The 24726-nt window shown below is 36.8% G+C and overlaps 1 protein-coding gene across 12 annotated transcripts in view; it reads left to right on the plus strand.

Annotated features, from left to right (window-relative positions):
• Positions 1 to 24726, plus strand: part of DOCK7 (dedicator of cytokinesis 7) — a 233067-nt gene that overhangs the window by 118580 nt on the left and 89761 nt on the right. For all 12 annotated transcript variants that reach the window (XM_058717167.1, XM_058717161.1, XM_058717162.1 and 9 more), the window contains exons 16-20: positions 3021 to 3091; positions 7027 to 7165; positions 8065 to 8166; positions 18615 to 18701; positions 23215 to 23446. In XM_058717167.1, coding sequence (XP_058573150.1) covers positions 3021 to 3091; positions 7027 to 7165; positions 8065 to 8166; positions 18615 to 18701; positions 23215 to 23446 — 631 coding nt within the window. The remainder of the gene's footprint in view (positions 1 to 3020; positions 3092 to 7026; positions 7166 to 8064; positions 8167 to 18614; positions 18702 to 23214; positions 23447 to 24726) is intronic.

Raw genomic sequence — 24726 nt, forward strand, 5'->3', positions numbered from 1 at the left:
GATGAATAAGACTTGTAATCTAAAGGATTTGGGATAAACACATAAAATTCTAAAATAGTGACTTTCAAGAAAGGATCAGAACAGAATCACCTAGGTAACTCTAACAAAGTGCAGATATGTTTTTTCTGCTCTTGTCATCTGTGATTCTGATTCTTCTCCTTGAGAATGAGAGGCCAAAGGAAGTAGAAAGTGATGGGTAGTATATGAGGTTGTGGTATAGGTTGAAATGCTCCCCAGGTGATTCTAATATGTATGATTCTTCCCATCTTTGTTAAGAAACTCTGGTAATAGTGCATATTACACTTACCTAGGGAGCTTTTAAAAATACCAGTGCTCAGACTGAATTTTACTCCAATTAAATTATAGTGTCTGGGGGTGGGAACTAGTCATATATCAGTATTTTTAAATCTCCCTAAGGGGATTACATTTTGCAGCTAATATTGAGAACCAAGGTATATGCTAAGTATTAGAAGACGGCTGTAGGGGATTCAAAGGCAGAAGTGTACAGAGGTAGGAGAGAATGTCTTGCTGAGGTAATAGGTAGGTATCACCTGGAGGAGGTATATCTGAACTAAAACCAGAGATGGTTAAAATGTAGATGGCGTTGGGTCTTAGATAGCTGGGGAAGAAAAGCAACTCAAGTTGGAGAATGTCCTTCCACAGAGGTACAGTGGCGAGTTGCCAGTGAGCCAGAGCAGTGTAAGAGAGGTCAGAAATAGTAGATTGAGGCCAGACTGGAGAGATTCCTGACTGCCCAAATTATCATTTAGGATTTGTAGAACACTACTCAATGCAAGTTCCATGAAAGTAGATTTTAAGCTCAACTAAAGTTAGTAACATATGGAATAGAGGCACACCTGTCACTATAGATGTTCAACCTCTGAGAACACTAATGGAATGAAAATGAGCTTACGAATAGGTGCATTGTTAACAGTTTTATTTTAGCCTTCTCTGCCAGTCATTAAATTGCATTCCTCTGATTTTCTACTTACTAGGAAAGCTGTATATTTTCTCTTTTCCCATTGCCTCAGTTTTATCAGCATGTATAGATCTTGACAGCAGCGAGCACAAATTATGCATCTTTATGTTCTTCTATGGCTGCTATTTCAGATCTTTGCATATAATACATGGTGAATAAGTATTTGCTAATAAATGTAGAATTTATTTCTGAGGTTTGGAGTTAGCATTTCATATTCTTTACTAGTTCTTTATTCCTGCTGAAAGAATGAATATACTATCACAGTTGATGAAAAGGTACTGGATTGTGAAAATAGATGCTTTGTTATATGTGAATTACCATATGAATTGAGCTTATGACAAATGTAGTATACGTAAGATAATCTGTTTCTGTTGATTGCCTAACAAACTCTTCCTTGTCTTAGCACATATATGGCCTCTGTGGAGTCTCAGCTGCATCCAGCCACAATGACAGTTAGACCACTCCCTCTTTTGGTGCTACCCATAGCATCTTCTCATTTCTTTTATGGGCCTTATCACTTTAAGATTATATGTTTATTTCTTTATCTTGTCTACCAGATTGTGAGCTCCTTGAGGGCAGGGACCGTGTCTTACTCATATCTATATCTTGATGCCTGCCAAAGTGCCTGTCACAGAATTGATGCACAGTCCATGTTGATGAATCGTTAAATATACATGTCACAAGGTCAGAAAAGGAACACTTTCTACTTTATGTCATTCATGTTATGAAAGTAAATGAGTTACTTTGTGAAAAATGGGATCTTCTCAGTGGCCGGGGTGGGGGATGGGGAGGATACTGTGTTCCTTTCACTTGTGTATTATTAGTCATATGCAAATATAATGCTTTTATCTTTATCCTATGACTGGTTGCAAGTATAGAAACATAGACACATTGTCTTTGCTTAATTCTGTAAAAAAATAAGGACTACTCAAATGGATCCTAAGAGAATTTTTGGATCATATAATGTTGGTGTGATAAAATCATAAAATTCAAATTCTGGCATTGGAACAACATTTTATAAAAACATGGCAACGTATTCTTGGAAATTGGTGAAATTAGACTTCTCTAGGAGAGTCATAGTCATTACACTTTTACACAGCCTTAAAATGAAAGGACCTGTGTGAATAAAAGGATCTTTTGTGTCACAAAAAGAAACACAAATAATCTGTTAAAAAGTTCTTTTTATTTGCGGATGGTTCCAATTAATCCTTCTGTATAAGATGTAAAATTTGAGTTATTTTACCAGTTGTATTGATGTAAGTGCGATGATATGTCCATGTACTTATTTCTGCATGTGTAGAGATGGCTGGCCAGACATAAGAGGCTAATTTATGGGTAGGTAGCGTTGCAAATCTGTCTCACATAGGAATGATAAGCCATGTATCTTATCAGCTGCCCTAATTAACCGTAGTATTGCTATTAGAACGCCAGAGGCAGATATACAAGACTGAATTACTTTACCTTTAAACCTTCTCCAAAAGTAGTATTTGTTTTAATGTGGTGGATTTTTTATTTTTAAGACATATATATAAGAACATAAGAATGGCGCTCCTCCTTCTTAATAGGGTAGCTTGTAAGGAGTACTGGAAGCAAAGGATTCATAGCTTCACCTAAAATAGGATTTTAAAATATCATTTATAAATTTATATTTGGCTTACAGAATGATTACTGTTTTAGTGGAAAAGCCACCAATTTTATAGTAGATACATGCTACTATTCTAAGACCATATTTCTTATATAAATTCCAAATGATATGCTACACCCAGATTTTAAAATGAATTCTTCACCTTCTTTAAGAAAAAGGAAATATAATGGGTAGAAATTTTTTGAATGTTTGAATGTCAGATGGTTCTATAGTTGAAAAGAAATTTACGGCTAAGCAATTGAATTTATTAATGAACGTCAGTAGGCACATTGTTCTTCATTGGGCTGATTTTGCCCATTGTTCTCCAGTAGTTATTAAATCAGACAAATTCTTACATAGATATGAACATCCAGCATTTATTACAACAAAGTTTCAACGTGCTGTTATTTGTTACAGGTAATCTTTGGTAAATCTAGCTGTTCAGAATTTTCAAAGGAAGCCTATACAGCCGTAGTATATCATAACAGGTACTGAATTCAAATATTTCTTTCGAAGTTACTCCCTTCTCAGTGGCATTTTAAGCACTCACGTTAGTGTGTTTACCAAATGCTTTGCTGCACTGAATGTGCAAATTCAAGACAGCTGACATCAGAGTTATAATTTTCTGCCTGTAGATGCATATTCTCTATAGACATCAAATTTAGACTTTATATACAAAAGGTCTTTCATATCAAATTCTCTGACCCTTTCATTTTTATTATATTGTTATTGATTATCATTGTAGCCTCTGGTCCTTTGGACTTTCCCTGTTATTTTCCCCTTGACACTTTGTAGTTTTACTTAACTCTTTACTAAGCTTATAACCATTAGTTAAATTGGTGGTATTCTCAACATCTAATAATACTTTGATTTAGTGCCCTTCCATTTTACTTCTTTGAGAAATTCTTAACTTTGGATAACTTTTAATCTCTGCTTTCTTTTCTTTTCTCTTTTTTTTCTTTTCTTTTCTTTTCTTGTCTTGTCTTGTCTTGTCTTGTCTTGTCTTGTCTTTTCCTTCTCTTCTCTTCTCTTCTCTTCTCTTCTCTTCTCTTCTCTTCTCTTCTCTTCTCTTCTCTTCTCTTCTCTTCTCTTCTCTTTTTTGTTTTTGTTTTGATTACTGAATGCTATTGGAGAAAAATCACAAAATTGTACCGATCAGGACTATCACAAATTGACGTTATTTTATCTGTATGATGGGACTGCAGTAATTCATTTTACTTTATTTTCTTTTTGGCCCCACCATTCTTTGATAATCTTCTTGTCATCGCTTTTTTTACCCTCTGTCATTTGGCAGGAGATATTTTAAGCCTTTCTTCTTCTTTCTTTAGCTCCTACTTATTTTTTTTTGCCTTACTCTTAGCGTTCCTACTTTATTAAGTGGTTTGAGGCCATCCAACTTGAGAACCATCCACTTGTCTACTCTTCACCTCTGATTATCTCTGCATGGATCTGCCTTTCCTTCTGGTTCAAGGGCAGTCAGAGCCCGTACCTGGCTCAGTGTGAGTCTTTCATCTCTGCTTTCTACCAGTCTCATTCTTCCTCTTCCAGAGTGCGACTCCATCAGTTAACCCTTCTCTTGTACCATCAGTCCCCACTTCCCTGGCTCCATCTGTTACTGTCAAAAAGAAACTTAAGTCTCCTATACTTAAAAAACAAAACAAAAACTTCTCTTCAGTGTTGTTGCGTAGCATGGTTTTTCCTTGCCCTTTTTAAAACTTTATTGTTTCTCACCCTTTGTGACCCGCTCTCACTTTCCTCCCATCTCTTTGGACAGTTTTTTTTTCTTTAGCAATTATTCTAATCTTTCTTTCTTTCTTTCTTTCTTTCTTTCTTTCTTTCTTTCTTTCTTTCTTTCTTTCTTTCTTTCTTTCCTTCCTTCCTTCCTTCCTTCCTTCCTTCCTTCCTTCCTTTTTTTTTTTTTTGAGAATAGATATTCCATACAAAACACTACAGTTTCACTCTTGACCCTCTTTTTCTACACTATACTCTCCATAAATAACCTTATATGTGTTTCTCAGAGTTACATTCAATGAGAATGTTACTGCTTTTATCTTTATGTGGATTGTTTCGCAACTTTTTATTTTTAGTCATAACCTTCTTTCGGAGGTGCAGACATATATTTTTAGTAGCGTAGTAAGCATGTTCTTTTGGCTGCCTTCTCAATTTCCATGTATTTATCCCCGATTCTCTTCTGGAAGCTATCTCTATCTGATTATTTTTATTAACGGTACCATAATTCTTTTGACTCAAAATTTAAAACATCCTTGCTTTCCTTCTTCTTTTCTCTAATATCCAATCATCTTTTACATCTTGATGATTTTCTTTTTGCCTTATTGCTAAAGTATCCTCTTTCTGGGCTTTTCTTGGATCCCTTTTTCTATTATAATACTGATTCCCTCTATTAATTCAACTCCTATTTGTTCTTTAAGGCCCACATCATATATCTCTTCCTAAATACAATTCCCTGATCCAAAACTTGAAGTAATCTGTTCAGCTCTGTTCTTGAAGCACTTAATCTTATATGCTATATGCTGTATACCAGGGGTTGACAAACATTTTCTGCGAAGGGCCCAGTAGTTTTGTTTTAGGCCTTGTGGGCCATACGGTCTCTGTTGCAATTACTGAACCCCGCTGTTGTAGTGCAAAAAGAGCCATAGACAATAAGTGAAGTTGCAAATGAATGGGCATGGCTGTCTTCCAGTAACATTTTATTTATGGATGCTGAAATTTGAATTTCATGTAATATTTCAAGTGAAATGTTATTCTTTTGATTTTTTTAACTACTTAAAAATATAAAAATCATTCTTAGTCTGTAGGGCTATACAAAACCATTCAGTGGACTGGATTTGACCTGTAGCCATAATTTGCCAACCCCTGCTTTATAGCATTGCTATTGATATATGTGTGTCTTATTTATATTTCTACTAAATTATATATTTTTGAGGGTAATTATTTTTTCATATCTTTAAAACCACCACAGAAATAATACAATACTTAACATAAAGGTGAACAGTTAAAACGTACTTGTTGATGAATAACTCACAGATGCTTAATTTTCCATAAAAGCCTTCACATAGTATGATTTCAGAAAAGAAATGAATACTCAGTACTAGGAATGATATTGATGAAGAAGGTAGTAATTTCTTAAAGTATCTCAGTTTATAGCTAGATCTTTATTTTTGTTGCTCTCAGTATTCGTGGAATTAAAATGACAATACTCTCTAACACTATGAGGAAATTCAACTTTCTCATGATTTAGTGGTGATTAGCGAGGTCAATAATAAGATACATAGCATCTTTTATTCACCAAAATCATCAAATTCTCAGATGGCTACCATTACTTATCTTTCTTGGGGGTATTAAAATTTTCATTAACCTAATATTTCTGTGATCAGATCTACACTTTTAGTGTTCTTGAGACTTATTTGAAATGGAAAGATATTAGACTTATTAGCATGGGGGGGGGGGACCCTAATTGGTGGGAAAGCTTTCACTTTTAATTAGTTGGAGCCATATGGTTTGGATATATTTTCTTTGAATGTAACTGAGAGATACTAGCTGAATATGGAAGGTTGGGATGCTAAGATTCTGTCCCTTTTAAATCATAAATCATAAATAGCAGCAATGCTTTTTTATAAAAATGCTCCTAGGGACCACTCTCAATGGATATTGAGATGAAAATGCCATTGGTTAAGTCAAATATGATATTCGTTGTATTTGTGTAGTGGCTGGGAGCACTTCTAAACTGTGAGACAAATGCAATTTATAGATGTTCTCTGATTTTTTCTTTTTTTTTTTTTCCTTTTTTCTGAGCAGTTAATACATTAGTCTATGTTTTGTTAACACCTGTTTCTTTAGCAATGGAATAATAGATATAAGATATTCCATAGAGAGCCCAACTTGATACTAAGCTGTCTAGAGCTACTTGTTTTTTTTCTTTTTTGCAAAAAGATAATACAAATTAATCTTTAATATGAAGTCACTCCTATAATAGAAAAATGTTTTTTTATGGTATGGTTTTAAAATACATACTTACAAAAACTCCTGTTACTTTTCTATGTAATGTATCAGAATATAGAAGGCCTTGCCCTAGTCTCCTCATTTATACAGTTTCCCATCTAATGAAGATCTCGGCATCAAGGTGGTGATTATTAATGAATTTTCAAATCATAGGATCACTCAGCCCATTAATAAAAATGAGACAAGAAATTTCAGAAACAGAGACAACTCCCTCAACTGGAAGTAGGAGTTAGTTACATACAGTTTGGGAATAGAGAAAAATATTTTGTACTGGAAGAAGAATTGAGCATGAATCGTGAAATTAATTTAAAAATTACTCAAATATACAAATGCAGTAATTATTTATTTTGAACAAATTACTGACTATTGATCTGTTTTTTTGTGTTTTTTTTTTTGTATGAAGGTCTCCTGATTTTCATGAAGAAATCAAGGTTAAACTCCCTGCTACTTTAACTGACCATCATCATTTGCTTTTTACTTTTTATCATGTTAGTTGTCAGCAAAAACAAAATACTCCTCTTGAAACTCCTGTTGGATATACAGTAAGTATATCTTTGTTTAATATTTAGCTTTTCAGTCTTAAAAGTAGTTTGAATACTTGAGATGTAATTGGTGTTCATTATTGTTGAGTATTCCCTATTTGATTCCCCATATTGGTTAGGAAGAGTCATCGTAATAAGAAAATACTCATTAATGCAATTAATTAACATGTGTAAACACTTAGGTGTTGGTCCTGATTATTATGTGTTTATCAAACAGTACAGTATAAATATATTAATTTTAAGGGTTCTTTAGAAGAGAATGGTTTCAGTGTAAAATGATTAAAAGAGACCCTTAGCTATTAAAGCTCTTGGCTTTAATTAAAAGCAATTAAAACTCTTGAGTATTATTTGAAAATCATTATGATTGAATTGCAAACGTAAACCTGAGGTGAAGGATATCATGATGTGCTATCACAACTTTGTCAGAAAAATCATGCTGCTACCCAAAAGAGAAAAATTAATTGACTCATTTTTTTTGTCTATGAAATGGATTTTGCTAAATGTAACCAAATAAATTCATGCTTTTTAGTTTTGTTGTCAGCATTCATATTCAACCAAACCTTTCCCTGTATACATTGACACTATTACCGCCATGTGTAATGGATTGACTTTGCGGCCTTTTTCTACTCCAGCTTTTTCTTGGATAGTAAGGACCTCTTTTGGCTTAAATATTGCATAGTTAGTAATAATGTTTTGGGAATGCTCCTTAATAAAAATATTGTCAGGGAAGCTTTTCTTTAGAGGAATCATGAAACCTATTATTACTTAATTAAATCCCCTTGGTGTTTGGTGGTGTGAGACAAATTTGGCTCATTCCAAATTCTTAAAACAGATTTTCCAAGTACTTACTTTTGTAACAAATGTATTTAACTTAATATTGTTTCCTTTTTAATTAAAAGTGGATACCAATGCTTCAGAATGGACGATTAAAGACTGGGCAGTTTTGCCTACCAGTTTCACTGGAAAAACCACCACAAGCTTATTCTGTACTATCTCCTGAGGTCAGTATCTCTTATGGTGAAACTCTCCAGATGGAGTGAATGAGTTTTTTGCAGAAGTGTTTTTCTCAAACAAGACTTTGCTGTTCTATCTAGAAGTATGTAGATAATGAAGTAATAATATTATCTTGTACTATAGTTAAAATTACTCTATAGAATACTTAGAAGCTTTTAAAATAAGTATATTGATTTTAAAACCAAAATAATATGTGAAATATTAAAGAAAAGGCAAATTTGGAGAATTTTCATAACGTAACATAAGCTTTAAATAAGTAAGAACATTTCACTGAAAGTCTGGAGGAAAAAGAACAAACCAATTAATTTTTTAGAATCTTTTTGTAATTAATCGTGTATGTGAAAAAAATTTTTAAAAATCATGTATGTGAAGATAAAGTAGCTACAAACTTGTAATACAAGAACCATTAGCAACTGTGATGATGACATATGTGACTTAAACAAAAACATTGGAAAAATCTCAATCAAGAATCAGTAGCTACTACTCAAAAACCAAAGTGCTTTTTGGGAGAACTGTTACATGATGATTATTAATATGAGTGCCTTGAATGTAACTGTTTGTATAGATTAGTCTGAAATATATCTTGGGAAAGTTCTCCTGGTAGCATTTATTTTCAGAATAGAACTCAAAAAGTATTCATAGGGGCGCCTGGGTGGCTTAGTCACTTAAGCATCCGACTTCAGCTCAGGTCATGATCTTATAGTTCGTGAGTTTGAGCCCCGCATTGGACTCTGTGCTGACAGCTCAGAACCTGGAGCCTGTTTCAGATTCTGTGTCTCCCTCTCTCTCTGCCCCTCCCCAACTCATGCTCTGTCTCTGTCTCTGTCAAAAATAAATAAAAACATTAAAAAAAATAAATACAAGTATTCACAAATACATTTGTATTGTTTTGTTTAAAACACACACACACACACACAACAGAAGGCTACTGCTCCGATCTCCTTTCTTACTATTCTTTGTCACTGACTCTGCGCCAGAGAGCACAGTGCCTTGACTGTTCTTTCTATATGAAGAGCACATTCCCATTTCTGGCCCTTTGCACTTCCCTGTGCTGGTGGTGCACTTCCCTGTGCTGGTGGTGGTGCCCCATCTCCAGACCAGCTTCTTCATTTCATCCAGACATCCACTCAAATCCCACCTCTTCAGAGAAGGCGTCTCTGATAACTTTGTTTCAAATTGCAGCATCCAGCACTTTTTTATCCCTTTACTTTGATATGACTTCATAATATTTATCATTGACTTTATACTTCTTATATCTTTATTTATTGTCTACAGAGTATAAATTCCAGGAAATTAGGGACTTTGTCTTTCTTGTGTATTGCTGTATCTTCAAGTACTTAGAATAGTGCTTGGCTCATGATGGGCAGTCAATAAGTATTTTATTTTTTAATGTTCATTCATTTTTGAGAGAGAGAGAGAGAGAGAGAGAGAGAGAGAGAGAGAGAGAGAGAGGCAGAGAGGCAGGCAGAGCATGAGCAGGGAGGGGCAGAGACAGAGGGAGACACAGAATCTGAAGCAGCCTCCAGACTCTGAGCTGTCAGCACAGAGCCCAACTCAGGGCTCAAACTCACAGACTGTGAGATCATGACCTGAGCCAAAGTCAGTTGCTTAACTGACTGAGCCACCCAAGCTCCCCAGTCAATAAGTATTTTTTAAATGAATGGATAAAGACAGTAGGAAAGAAATATGACTCCTTCCTTCCTCCTTGCCTTTCATCCCCTGCCAAATCTTTCATTTGATTTTCCAGGAACACATCTCCTCAGTAAAATAAGGTAGTCTTCTGCCAGGGGTAGCATTATATATTTCAAAAGGAAATATTTTAAAAGAAAATTGATTTTATGGAAATTATGTACTTATTCTTACTTAATTGATTTGCAAATACGAGGTCAACTTTCTAAAGGGAGATTGATGATTTTCTTCTAGCTACTGTGCTGTGTATATACGCTCATATATAACATAAAGAATATGGTCATGGTTTGGATTTAACGATAGACGTATAGCTGATTGATATGTGATTAAGTGATCAAAACTTTTGTATTTTTTTTTTTTTTTTTAATTTTTTTTCAACGTTTTTTTATTTTATTTTTGGGACAGAGAGAGACAGAGCATGAACGGGGGAGGGGCAGAGAGAGAGGGAGACACAGAATCGGAAACAGGCTCCAGGCTCCGAGCCATCGGCCCAGAGCCTGACGCGGGGCTCGAACTCACGGACCGCGAGATCGTGACCTGGCTGAAGTCGGACGCTTAACCGACTGCGCCACCCAGGCGCCCCTAAACTTTTGTATTTTTTAATTACAGCATTAAAAGAACAGTATAGGGGCACCTGGGTGGCTCAGTCGGTTAAGCGTCCAACTCTAGATTTCGGCTTAGGTCATGATCTCATGGTTTCATGTGTTTGAGCCCCGTGTGGGCTCTGAGCTGACAGCATGGAGCCTGCTTCAGATTCTCCCTCTTTCGCTGCCCCTTCCCTGCTCACAGTGTCTCTGTCTCTCTCAAAATAAATAATCTTAAAAACAATTATAAAAACAAAAACAGTATATATTCTTAGCTTTCTTATTATATTTAAAAAACAGTATAGGGGTGCCTGGGTGGCTCAGTCAGTTAAGCGTCCGACTTCGGCTCAGGTCATGATCTCACGGTCCGTGGGTTCGAGCCCCGTGTCGGGCTCTGTGCTGACAGCTCAGAGCCTGGAGCCCGTTTCAGATTCTATGTCTCCCTCTCTCTCTGCCCTTCCCCTGTTCATGCTCTGTCTCTCTCTGTCTCAAAAATAAATAAACATTAAAAAAATTAAAAAAAAAAAAAAGAACAGTATATATTGTTAGTTTTAGTGCTGAATTTAAACCAAGTGAGAGATCATTATTCAAACATTCAGGTTTTACAATCTTGCCATTTGAAACTACATGGATGGAACTAGAGGGTATTATGCGAGGCGAAATTAGAGAAAGACAAATATCATATGACTTCACTCATATGAGGACTTTAAGACACAGAGGACTTTGAACACAAGGGAAGGGAAGCAAAAATAATATCAAAACAGGGAGGGGACGAAACATAAGAGACTCTTAAACATGGCGAACAGAGGGTTACTGGAGAGGGGGATGGGCTAAATGGGTAAGGGTCATTAAGGAATCTAGTTCTGAAGTCATTGCTGGAGTATAGCTAACTAACTTGGATGTAAATTTAAAAATAAAATAAAAATAAAAAATAATTAAAATAAACAAACATTCAGCTTTTACAGATAATTGCTTCATGCAATTTTGTATCTACTTTCCTGGTTATGGTGGAGCTCTCTTTGATTCAGAAGGTCAGAGACCTTCCCAATATGTATTAACTTCAACTGGTTTTTGGGCCTTAGAATGTGAAGCTTGCCATCTAAGTTTACATAGTAATAAACAAATTTCTGTAACCAGCACACTATTACTTTATGATACTTGTCTCGATCATTTTCAATCATAAGGGGATCATTTTCTTTTTAAAATTGGGTAAAAAGGAAGGTAAATCTTTGTGTGGCTTTGTTTCATATCATTTGGGTTTTAACCTGTTTTCCCCTTTGAATTTTCATGTTTTTTTTGACTCTGAATCTGTAAGCGTTCTTCTCTGTCAGGACCACTGACTGCCTTTTATGTGAACATCAGTACTCATAGAGTGATGTAGTATACAACTTGCACAAAAATCACGATGCTCTTGACTCCTGCTGTTAGTTGATGAATCCTAAATCTGCATCTCTGCTCATCCATTTTTATTTGTCTAGTAAGTTAAAACGCTTATTGATACCTTTGCCAGGATATCTCAAACATAAAATGTCCAAAATTGTACTCATTTTTGTTGAATACTGTAGGAATCATGTTGAGAGAAAAGCCTAATCAATGAATGTGTTTCAACAGTGTTTGTTTATGGTATTTTGGAGAATTTACCTCAGTTTGGTGTCATCAGGTTTCAGGATCAGTGTTTATTGAGGTCTAGATAACAAATTCATGCTTATAAAATTCATCGATTGATGCATGGGCACGCATGGCAATCTGTCACCAGATTTTTCTGTCCATGGGACTGTCGTACTTATCCTGGGGCACTCATTATAATCACCTGGACTTTTAAGACTTGGTTGAGGGGAACCTGGGTGGCTTAGTCAGTTGAGCATCCGACTCTTGATTTCAGCTTAAGTCATGATCTCATGGTCTTGAAATCAAGCCCCTCATGGGGCTCCATGCTGGCCCTGGAGCCTGTTTGAGACTCTCTTTCTCCCTCTCCCTGTGCCCTTCCCTCTCTCCCTCTCTCTCTCTCTCTCTCAAAAAAAAAGAAAAAAAGAAAAAAAGGTTTGTTTGATTATTTTTGCCTGAAATATGTCACAATGAAACAATATACATACCCTTTAAAAATCTCATGAATTATATGTCTGAGTATTTAACTTACAAATATATTTGTGTAGGTATGCAAAGATCAACATTAGGGATGTTTTAAAACTCAGCAGTGTTTACACATATATGTGTAGTTAGGCTTTTCAATTTATTGGTTTTTTATTTAATAAAATAATAAACACTCATGAATCTACTACCTAATCCAGAGCTAGAACAATGATAATAATTCACATCATTTATGTACTTGTCCCCTATTCCACATAAGAATAACCTGTAATTATAAACATACTAGTCTTTAAAAAAAACTGTGGTAAAATATACATAAAAAGTTACCATTTTAACCATTTTTTTTAAAGTGCATTCATGTTGTTTTGAAAACTAGCCTCTTTTTCTTTTTTTTTAAGTTTATTTATTTGTTTTGAGAGAGAAAGAGAGCACATGCTGGGGAGGGGCAGAGAGAGGGAGGGACCGAATCCCAAGCAGGCCCCTGCACCATCAGTGCAGAGTCCTGTGCGGGGCTTGAAATTACAAACTGTGAGATCATGACCTGAGCCAAGCTCAAGAGCTGAACACACTTAACTGACTGTGCCACCCAGGCACCCCTGAAAACTGGCCTCTTAAAAACAACTTTTTTTTGAGAGAGAGAGAATGAGAGAGCGCAAGTACACAAGTGGAGGACGGGCAGAGGGAGAGGAAGAGAGAGAATCTGAAGCAGGCTCCTTGCCCAGTTTAGAGCCCAGTGCGGGCTTGAACTCCCAAACCGTGAGATCATGACCTGAGCCGAAATCAAGAGTCAGACGCTTAACTGACTGAATCACCCAGGCACCCCTTAAAACTACTTTTAAAAAAATGTTTACTTATTTGAGAGAGAGTGCATGTGAGCACTGGAGGGGCAGAGAGAGAGGTAGTGAGAGAGAGAGAGAGAGAGAGAGAGAGTGAGTCAGTCTCAGGCAGGCTCCATACTCCGTGCAGAGCCTAACACAGGGCTCAGTCCCAAGGCCATGAGTGAGATCATGACCTGACCTGAAATCAAGAATCAGACACTTAACTGACTGAGCTGCCCGGGCACCCCTTAAACCTACTTTATAACTGAGGTATATGTGTATTTAGAGAATACATTTTACTTTGCTTATATTTTGAATTTAATGAAAAGGTTACTATGCTGTATAGAATCCTCTGGAACTTGCTTTTTTCATTCAGCATGATATTGCCAAGCTTTAGTGTTTCTTTATGATCATATATGATGTTTATATATTTTGCTGGCATTTCACTGTACTTAGAATATAATCTAGATTTGTATTCCATGACCTCCAAATCTCTGAATGATCTGAGCTTTTCTGTCTCTTTAACATCACCTTCTACCATCACTGAGCCCCTTCTTCTGTACTCATACCTTCTTCCAAATATTTTCCTGCTTCTAGGCCTTTGAATTTTCTCTTTCGTCTTCCTGAATTTCACATGGCTAGATTCTCTTCATTATCTGAATTTTATATAAAATAGCACTTCCTCAGAGAGGTCTGACTCCATGAATTTCCAGCCCTTTCCTCCACCACATTGTTGATATGCTCCATCATTTTTAATACAATTTTGTTTACTTAATACTTACCACTATCTGAAATTATCTTATTTATTTCCTTATTTTTCTCTATAAGAAATGGTGGGTAAGCTCCCTGAGAGCAGACATGTTTACAATGGAACTCTAGTACCCAGAAAACTGTGTAGAGACTTCAGTAAATATGTGTTGTTTGAATTCAGTATAAAAAAGTTGCAGGATTGTTACTAGCAAAAACTAAAAAATGGAAATTTTGTTGAGACCAAAGTTTCCCGAAGTGATTAGTCATTTGGCAGTGATGAATATCTGCTGTGTTCTTTCCCTCACAGAAACATTGGCCATTTCTTTGAATCTTCCTCCTCCCACTCCCCCACAGGGGTAGGACAGGCATTTCACTGGCATGTGGAGAGAGAGGGCTCTGGGCTGTGAAATACAAACCTATTTGCCAGATCCAGCCATAGTCACTCCCATTCCAAAGCCCTGAATGCCATTTTGCAGTGAACCACCACCAACATGCAGTAAAGGATATAACCTAGCAAACTTTTATTTTTTTACTTTTAAAAAAAAAATTTTTTTTTTAATGTTTATTTATTTTTGAGAGACAGAGAGACAGAGCATGAGCGGGGGAGGGGCAGAGAGAGAGGGAGACACAGAATCCAAAGCAGGCTCCAGGCTCTGAGCTGTCAGCACAGAGCCCGACGCGGGGCTTGAACCCACAAACCACGAGACCACAACCTGAGCCAAAGCCGGACGCTTAACCGACTGAGCCACCCAGACGCCCCCACCTAGCAAACTTTTAAAAAAGTATTTTTAATATCTCATTTGCCCGAGTTCCCTGGGTATCTCTAACCTAGGTTAGAGATTGACTAAATCTGTGACATCCTGAGTAACTCATTAGTTTTAACTACATTAGTTGAATGCACTTGATACATCTGTGTCCTCATTTTTACAAAGAGCACACCAGGTTGTATCAGGCATTGTCAGGACATGACATGTCAGCAGAGATGTATTTAACTATTAACATGGAGGTAGACAGTGTATGACTGTGTAATATTTTTAATAAATATGTTTCTTTCTGAAAAGAAGGAAAAAAATCATAGGACTATTGGTATCAGCAAAAAGGAAAGTTACATGGATCACCGAAGAGTTTAGTATCTTTTTTGAGAGTGGGGGGCAGAAGGAGAGGAAGAGAGAGAATCTTAAGCAGGCCCACAACCAGTGCAGAACCTGACTTAGGGCTTGATCCCATGAATGTGAGATCATAATCTGAGCTGAAATCAAGAGTCAGATGTTCAACCGACTGAGCCACCCAGGTGCCCCAAGAGTTTAATATTTAATTAAATTTTTGTACATCCATACAATGGTGCAGTAGTTAAGAAGAGCAATATGGATTTCAATATCCCAATAGGATGTTTATAATACAAATGTAAAAACAAACAGTATAATGACAACCAAACTCAGATATCAGATACACATCAGTAATTTTGCGGGAAATAATTTGGAAAATACATATCAAGTTTACCAAGGTTAACTTTCAAAGGGGTAAGGGATTGTGGAAGTTTTTATTGTTGTTTTAAATTTCATATACTTTTGAAAGGTAGTATATAGTTATTTTCAGGATTTCACTGTGGCCTCACCATTTATTAGTTGTGTAACCTCAGATAAGTTTCTTAATTTCTCTGTTATGGACTGAATTATGTCTCCCCAATCCCCACCTCATCTTCCCACTGCAAACCCCAAATTCATATGTAACCCCCAAATTCATATACAACCCCAATGTGATAGGTTTTGTAGATGAGACCGATGGGAGGCAATTAGGTTCAGATGAGTTTTAGATGAGGTCATGAGGGTGGGCCTCATGATTAGTGCCTTAAAAAGAAGAGACATCAGAATACTCTTTCTTTTGGCTATGTGAGGACACAGTGAGAAGGTGGTCGTCTGGAAGCTTGGAAGGGTTTTCACCAGAAACTGACCATGTTGCACCTTGATTTTGGGCTTCTAGTCTCCAGATTGTGAGAAAATAACTGTTGTTTTAGCCACACCAATGTATGATCTTTTGTTATGGCAGACTGAGCTGACTAAATATTCTCTGTGCCTGAATTTTCTCATCTGTAAGTTGAGAATAATTAATGCTTATAATAAAGGGCTATGTTGATGATAGTCTGTAGAACATTTAGAATGGTGCCACATCAAAAGTGTTAAAGCAGTGTTTGCTACTATTATGGGATTCCTATTTGCTGCACTGCTTGTAAGAGTTTTAAGACAGCAGTTCTTACTTCACATGCATCAAAATCACCTGGAGAGTTTGTTGTAACACCAACTGTTAAACCTTACCCCACAGAGTTTCTGATGCAGGAGGTCTGGGTTGGGGCTTGATTATTTACATTTCTGACAAGTGCCCAGGTAATATTCATGCTGTTCATGCTCAGATCAGACTTTAAGAACCACTATTTTTAAAGCAGTATGTGTTCACATTTTATTTATGTATTCTGTGTTTTTAAGCTGAAAGCAAATGTTTTGGGTTGAAAGAGCTAGTACTAATTTTTTGCTTTGAGCAGTTCCAATTTACCTTACCATCTTTCTTTTACAAAAGTTTCAAAACCTGTGTTACTTACCTCAGTAGAGACATTGCATTTCTTACCTACATAATGTTGAATTTTGTAAGAGGACTGATTTTAATTGGTTTTCGTTTCTACATATGGTAAAAAAAAGAAAATGCAACCATGGGAAAGAATCTCTAAAACATTTTTTCCCCTAAGACTTTCTGTTTTTGGTCATTTATTTCAAAGATATTTGTAATTCCTTGTTACAGCTTTTTATTTTCTAATGATGACTGCTTTAACATCCTTGTCAAATCTGTCCAACCTGTGTCATCTTAGTGTTTGTTGATTGCCTTTTCTCATTTGAGATTTTTCTGGTTCTTGGTATGATGCAAGATTTTTTATTCTAACCTGGACATCTTGGGTATTATTGTGATCTCAGATCTTATTTAAGCCTTCTGTTTTAGCAGTAGGGGGAGGCGCTATTGCCACATTCATGCCACAGGTAAAAGTCCACATTCCTCACTTTGCAGTGGGTTGAGGATGCTTATTGGATAGAGGTAGGATTTCAGGTTCCCCACTAGACCTGCGCAGATACCTCTCTATGCGAAGAGGAAGGGCACCTTGGTACTGCTCCTTCATTGCTTGGATTCCACTGACACCCATTTGGAGGTGGTACTTGTTACCACCGGACTGAGACCGGGCTTTCCATCTCCGTCTTTTCTAATACCACCCAATGTGTTAAGGGAATCTGGGCACCTCATTACAGTCAGCCGAGGGTGGACGGACACCTGGGCTCTCTACTCAGCCTGTGGCGGCTGAGGGTGGGGTTGGGGGCAGTGGGGCTGCAACTTGTTTCCATGTGTTTGGCCAGAGTAGGGCAATTATTGGCTTTGATTAGAGAGAGCAGGCTCTTCTTGAAGCTTGTTTTTCTCTGCTTCTTTCGGCATTTCCGGGTTGCCATCTTCTCTAGGGGCTAGTCCAGGATCTGTGAAGCAATAATAAAACCAAGGAAGGGGCGCCTGGGTGGCGCAGTCGGTTAAGCGTCCGACTTCAGCCAGGTCACGATCTCGCGGTCCGTGAGTTCGAGCCCCGCGTCAGGCTCTGGGCTGATGGCTCGGAGCCTGGAGCCTGTTTCCGATTCTGTGTCTCCCTCTCTCTCTGCCCCTCCCCCGTTCATGCTCTGTCTCTCTCTGTCCCAAAAATAAATAAAAAACGTTGAAAAAAAAATTAAAAAAAAAAAAAAACCAAGGAAACACTACTTTCTGTTTCCTCACATCCTGAGGTCACTAGCCATTTGCATTATCTCCACCTTTCAGCGTTTTGTGTATCATGTTCAGGGTTTTTAGCCGTACTTAGCAGGAGGAATAGAGAGAAGTAATGTACTGACTGTCTTTTTAAAAATACTTTTTATGATCTAATTTAAATTAACATTCCTAGCAATTTACATCAAAAGAAAAGTTTTCTATTCCTTACAACAGAATTCTGTTGCTGTAAATATTTTACAGCTCCATTAAAACAAAATAGTAGTTTTCGTAAGAAAAAACCAGAATATTACAAACCATTAAGATATTGTAGATATGAATTTATTGACATGAAAAGCGATTCACAATGTGATATTTGAAAAATAGGTTTAAAATAATGTTTTATATTCTATATTATGCATTATATATTGTACATATTTATGCAAAGGTAGGGTGTATATAAATATATGCACAGAGGAAGATTTAGAATGATATAAAAGGATATATCTTTGGGAAGATAGCATTTTGAGTGCATGTTTTCTGCTTTTTTGCTCCTTGAGTCTTAATTCTCTTGTAGAAAACATAATTTTGTAATAAGAACAAAATGTAAGTTTTACATTTATTTACAGTGCATATAAATAGATTTCCATGGTATTTTTTTTCTCATTGAGGTGTTACAATTTTTGTTTTCAGAATATCTTATCAACTTAAGTATCTGTGATCATTAAATTTAATATCTTACAGGTTCCTCTACCTGGCATGAAATGGGTAGATAATCACAAAGGTGTTTTTAATGTGGAAGTTGTTGCTGTTTCATCTATCCATACACAAGTAAGTAAGTTTTAATAATTTATATGATCAATTTTCACTTGAATGATGAATAGAATATATTATCTAGTACTTAAGTCAGTTTTAGTACAGTTATCTGTTGTAAGAATTATGGGACTATATCAGGAATGTATAGATTTAGAAGTTAACTTTTTAAAGGAATCAACAAGGGCGCCTGGGTGGCGCAGTCGGTTAGGCGTCCGACTTCAGCCAGGTCACGATCTCGCGGTCAGTGAGTTCGAGCCCCGCGTCGGGCTCTGGGCTGATGGCTTGGAGCCTGGAGCCTGTTTCCGATTCTGTGTCTCCCTCTCTCTCTGCCCCTCCCCCGTTCATGCTCTGTCTCTCTCTGTCCCAAAAAAATAAATAAAAAACGTTTAAAAAAAAAATAAATAAAAAAAATAAAGGAATCAACAAAATGTCATTTAATATCAACACAAGCAAAATTTTTGCTTTTCAAAATGTCATCAACTTCATTTTGAACAATTAAGTGACTTTTTTTGTTCAGTTTCTGGTGTGTTGCAGAATTAGAGTTGAAAAACCATCATCCAACTCATTTTATTCCTCATAGACTCAGATAATTTAAGAGAAAGGGTTCTTAGGGATCATTTGCTCCATATTCCTCACTATAGATCTGAAATATACCAGGCTTTTCTCAAAGTCTGGTATGTTTACTCTTTCTCTAGCTGGAATACTTTGCTCCTGACATGCACTTCTTTTCAACAAGGCTTCTGCTTACCTTAGGCCTTTTCTGGAGACTTTTAAACATAGCAGCCCCATCATTCCATATCGTCTTAACCTGCACTTGCTACTGCTTCTGGCTCTTACCTGTACTCTCTTGCACTTTAGCTTTCTTTCCTGTGTGTGTGTGTGTGTGTGTGTGTGTGTGGTACGTGTGTATGTATGTATACATACTTATGCATTTATTTATTGTTTCTTTCCCCATTAGGCTGTAAGCTCCATAAAGTCGGGGATGTTGTTACCTGTCAAGGAAAGAAACTTTCCTTCAAAGACCTTACAGTATAATAGGGGAAAATGTAAAAATAATTACAGTACAATAAAATTATGACTGTGTTAGATATATGAACGAAATCCTTTCAAGAGGAGAGTTGTCTGTTCTGCTGGGAACTGAGATACTGTATTGATAAGTAGGCATTTACCATACAGAGAGAGAGTGGGCTACTCAGTTGATAAAAAGCATGTGCAAAGAGATAGTAGTTTATTCAAGGACAGGCAAGTAATCTGGTGTGAATGTAATTTATAGTGCATGGGAAATCGTGATAGATGAGAATAGAAGACTAGGCTAGTTACAGATTGTGAAGGACTTTTAATGCTATAGAGTTGAGGGTCTAGGTAGATGGTGATTTCTAACCTAAATAGGAAACATCAGAGAAGTAAATTTGGTAGCATGCTAAGAGAGATTTGGGAGATAATCGAGATGCTTCTGGAGCTATAGTGAATTTATTTTTGAGCCTGTTGAGTTTGAAGTGCCTATGTACTTCAGATAAAAATATCCCAAGGCAGTTGTAATTAAGTTCAAGTTTAGCATTGGAGGTGACAGAATAAATGTGATAGCTGAAACTATACTGGTGAGTGTTTTTCCAGGGAGAAAATGTAAGAGTGAGAAGAGGCAAGTGTTGAAAATGGAATCTAACTTGAAAAGGGAGGGGGTGGTATATGGGGATTTCCAAGGCCACTTTCAAGTTCGGTGATTTTCTAGCAGAACTCACAGGACCCAGCATACAGCCATATTCATAGCTATGATTTATTTTAGTGAAAGATACAAAATAAAATCAGCTAAGGGAAAAGAGGTCAAGTTCAGAGGAAACAAAGCACAAGCTTCCAAGAGTCCTTTCCCAGTGGTCACATAGGGTGAGTTGAAACAGCACATTTGAAATGTATACCAGGGAAGCTCATTCATTAGAGACTTAGTTCCCAGGGTTTTTACTGTAGGCTTGTAACATAGGTACCCGCTGGCTGTCACATACCAGAATTCTTCATTACCATAAGGAAAACACATTTTCAGCAGAAACCATATTGTCTGCCCAAACAATTTAGGTATGGTGAGCCATCATCCCCTAACAGTTGGAACTCTCTTGAAATCCAAGTTCTGAGATGCCAGCCAAGAGCCAACTGTGTAAGCTGTCCTTTCAAATGGTAGCAGTCTTAACCTTGCTAGTGAACTCTTTTCTGCAGTGAAATTGGGAAAAATAAGACAGAGCATTTCTATATTAAGTTTTAAAACAACAACAAAAAACAGTAGTAGATAGGTTTTATTTAGCAGTATACAGGTAGAACCCAGTAAAAGAATGGCTCCAGGTTCCTTTTCTGATACTGGATATGTTCTATGTTTCCTATAGTCCTTACTCTTTTGATAATGATTAAGATTGGTGTTCTAGTATACTGTTGAAATATATTTTTTCCCTTAATAGTATCCTATTAAGTATAAAAATACAGTATTTTTCATGTTTTTTAAAGTCCTATAATCATTATTAGTTTTCTCCTTTTAGAGTTGATAGCATATTTATCTTTAACTCCTACCTTTGTTTTTTGGAGGCAGATACATGTGTTGTCTTAAGTGACAAAGAAGGATTTTAGGCAAAATATATAGATGATTTAGAATCTGTAGAGTGTAGGGGAAGATAAAATGGAAGTATCTACTTTGTGGCATTCGGCATTCACAGTCCTGATGACTAATACTCAAGATTTTATAAATTTTTGTAATTCTGTAAGTTTCATCATGTATTATCTTTTTCAATTGAAGACAATAATGTTTCTTATGTTGTTGTTTTTAAAAAAATGTCTATTTTTGAGAGAGCAGAGATGAGCAGGGGAGGGACAGAGAGAGGGGGAGACAGAGAATCCCAAACAGCCTGCATGCTTTCAGCGCAGAGCTCAACGCAGGGCTTAAACTCATGAACTGTGAAATCATGACCCAAAAGTGAGAGTTGGAAGCTTGACTGACTGAGCCACCCAGATGCCCTTCTTAAGATGCTTTCATACTTTTTTTTTTTTCAATACATGAAGTTTATTGTCAAATTGGTTTCCATACAACAGCCAGTGCTCATCCCAAAAGGTGCCCTCCTCAATACCCATCACCCACCCTCCCCTCCCTCCCACCCCCCATCAACCCTCAGTTTGTTCTCAGTTTTTAACAGTCTCTTATGCTTTGGCTCTCTCCCACTCTAACCTCCTTTTTTTTTGTTTTCCTTCCCCTCCCCCATGGTCTTCTGTTAAGTTTCTCAGGATCCACCTAAGAGTGAAACCATATGGTATCTGTCTTTCTCTGTATGGCTTATTTCACTTAGCATAACACTCTCCAGTTCGGATGTTTTCATACTTTGTTTATAGCTATGTGAAATGTACTGGAGAAATATATAGTTAGAACTTGGTAATTTTTTATTTAAAACATACATATCAAAATAGAACAATATTAGAACTATAAATGTGAATGAGGATTTTCAGCATTACTGTCTTCAAATTTATTTTCATTGTTAACTAAGTAAAAGTCTTCCCAGAGTTCCCACAGACTTTTGCTCACATCTCTTGGTCAGAACTGTACACATGGTTATGATGAGGCATAAAGCAGCTGAGAGAGCAAGCGCCTACCCTGGGACTGGGCACATGATTACTTTAAAATAAGACTGTAGTTCTGTTAGTGTAGAAGGAGGTTAAATAATAGCAGTCAGGATTTAGTCAGGAGATGGAAGCTGCCATTAATTTGAATGGGGACAATTTATATATAAATAATTGTTACCTGGGTTAAAGGTGATTCATTTCTAATGGGGTAAAAGAAAATTCTGTGATTGTAATGGAGATAGCAGTTGTAGAAAGTGATAAGGAAGGAACTTAGAAACCTGGAGGAGGATCCTGAAGGCTGCGAATCAGACCCCTGAGGAGGGAACACTACTGCTGCAGGAACACATTGCCTGCCTTGCTGTGGTGTGGAGGGCACCTGCTGAGGAGCAAAAAGAGCCACCTTGGCTGTTGTGAATGCTGCTGCCATGTCCCTCACCTCTGAGCCCCAGCATTCACATCTGCTAGCCGCTGTCAGGAAACAAACTGGAGGAAGGAAGGCTGTTTCCTGCACCCTGTATTGTCAGAGCCAGACCACAGGCCAGCTGGCAAAGGAGAAACACAGTTTGAAGGGTCTAGCTCCACTGTTACAAAACGTGGCAAAGATGGTGGCTTTGGATGGAGCTGAGAGATAATAAATTAATAATGGGCACAGGCCATGCACTAACAGAGCTGCACAATAATTAAGTTCTAAAACAATTAGGCAGATTCACATTGGGGGAAAAAATCCTTAATTCATATCAGAGTTCTTGAGTACTCAATAGCGTTCGAAATGGCCACTTTACAATGATAAATGAGAGCAGAGGTAGTGTTTAATTGGAAACAATGTCCATATATACTTGTGTACTTTTTGTATTACTGATTCATATGAGCTATTTTATTTTAGTGGTCCAAAGTTTGAGGAGTATCCAGTTATAGTGCTTTTGTTCATTCTTTGTTTTAGGATCCTTATCTTGACAAGTTTTTTGCTCTGGTTAATGCTCTGGACGAACACATGTTCCCAGTCCGAATTGGAGACATGCGAATCATGGAAAATAACTTAGAAAATGAACTGAAGAGCAGTATTTCAGCACTGAATTCATCTCAGTTGGAACCAGTGGTCCGATTTCTTCATCTTCTGCTTGATAAACTGATACTTTTAGTTGTTAGACCTCCTGTCATTGCTGGCCAAATAGGTAATTTACTTACGTTTGGGGAATTATGAAATTTATAATTGTACATTCCTAACTTTTGCAGAAATAGAACCATGATTTACTGTTTGTTATCTGTAATGACTGTGTTTGATTTGGGGGAGGAAAAGATGGGGTGTTATTGTTTCTCATGCCAGAAAAGAGCTTTCTTTTTGTTTTCATAAAATGTGCCATATAGACCTCAACTCAGATTATGGAAACAAATTCATTTATTTATTCATTCAGCAAATATTAAGCATTTACTATGTGCCAGATACTGATAGGTTGTATCCAAGGCTTATTATTTCCTGATTTTAAGGATCTCACAGACCAGTTTGGAAAACAGGCAACTAGATAAATGATTTTGCATTTTACATGATATGTGCTCTATGTAGCCTACATTTTTACTCATTTGCTATCTTCTATTTAAAAATAGCTTTTTTCATCAACTCAAAATCTCTATATTCTCATTTTCTTCTGTGTTGTTCTGGAACTAGAGGTACTCCTGTTTCCCACTCTTTTTCCAAGAGTTATTCCTCTGCTTGTGCTAAGAGCTTCCACCCAAATCCTGCGGAGTAGTTGAGCTTGTAAGAAATTTCAGCTAACGGGTTATAAAAATTTTGTGTTAACTGGTTGCACAACGGAGAGGAATGTTCAGCAACTTGGGAATTTTTATCTTAGGGCAGACTTGTCAGTAGAGGTGATTCTTGGGTCAAACATTTTAAAGATGAGTAGGAGTCTGACAGTTAAATAACTAGTCCAGGGAGATGAAATAGTATGTGCATGGTATACAGGCAAATAAACTGGGAAATTTGGGGGGAATTGTAAGTAGTCACAAATTGGAGGGTTGGTGATTGGAAATGATATTGGTGGTGAGAGAGAGGAGATGGGCTCTTCCATGATGACACTTAGGGAACCGGGACTATTATTCTATAAGAAATCAATAGCTTTTGAAAGGTCTGGTCTTAATTAGGGAAGTAATGTGACCCAGTTTGACTGTTACAAAGATGAGTGTAGTGTGCTGCATGGAGATGGGTTGAAAGTGGGAAATCTGGAGACAGGAAGACGAATTAGGAATCTTACAGAATTTCATACAAAAAACTCTGAAGTCCTGCCAAAAAACAGGTGACAGTGAGATGAAGAAGAGGGGTAGGTCAAGAAATACTGAAGAGCAATTGTACAGAGTACTGTCAAAGGAGTCGTTCAAGATTTTAAGAAAAAAAATTAGCATTGTTCATTTTTGTAGATTATGTAAGTAATGTAATAATGATGGCACTAGTAACAAA

Source organism: Neofelis nebulosa, chromosome 2 (genome assembly GCF_028018385.1).
Source record: "Neofelis nebulosa isolate mNeoNeb1 chromosome 2, mNeoNeb1.pri, whole genome shotgun sequence".
Classification (NCBI taxonomy): Eukaryota; Metazoa; Chordata; class Mammalia; order Carnivora; family Felidae; genus Neofelis; species Neofelis nebulosa.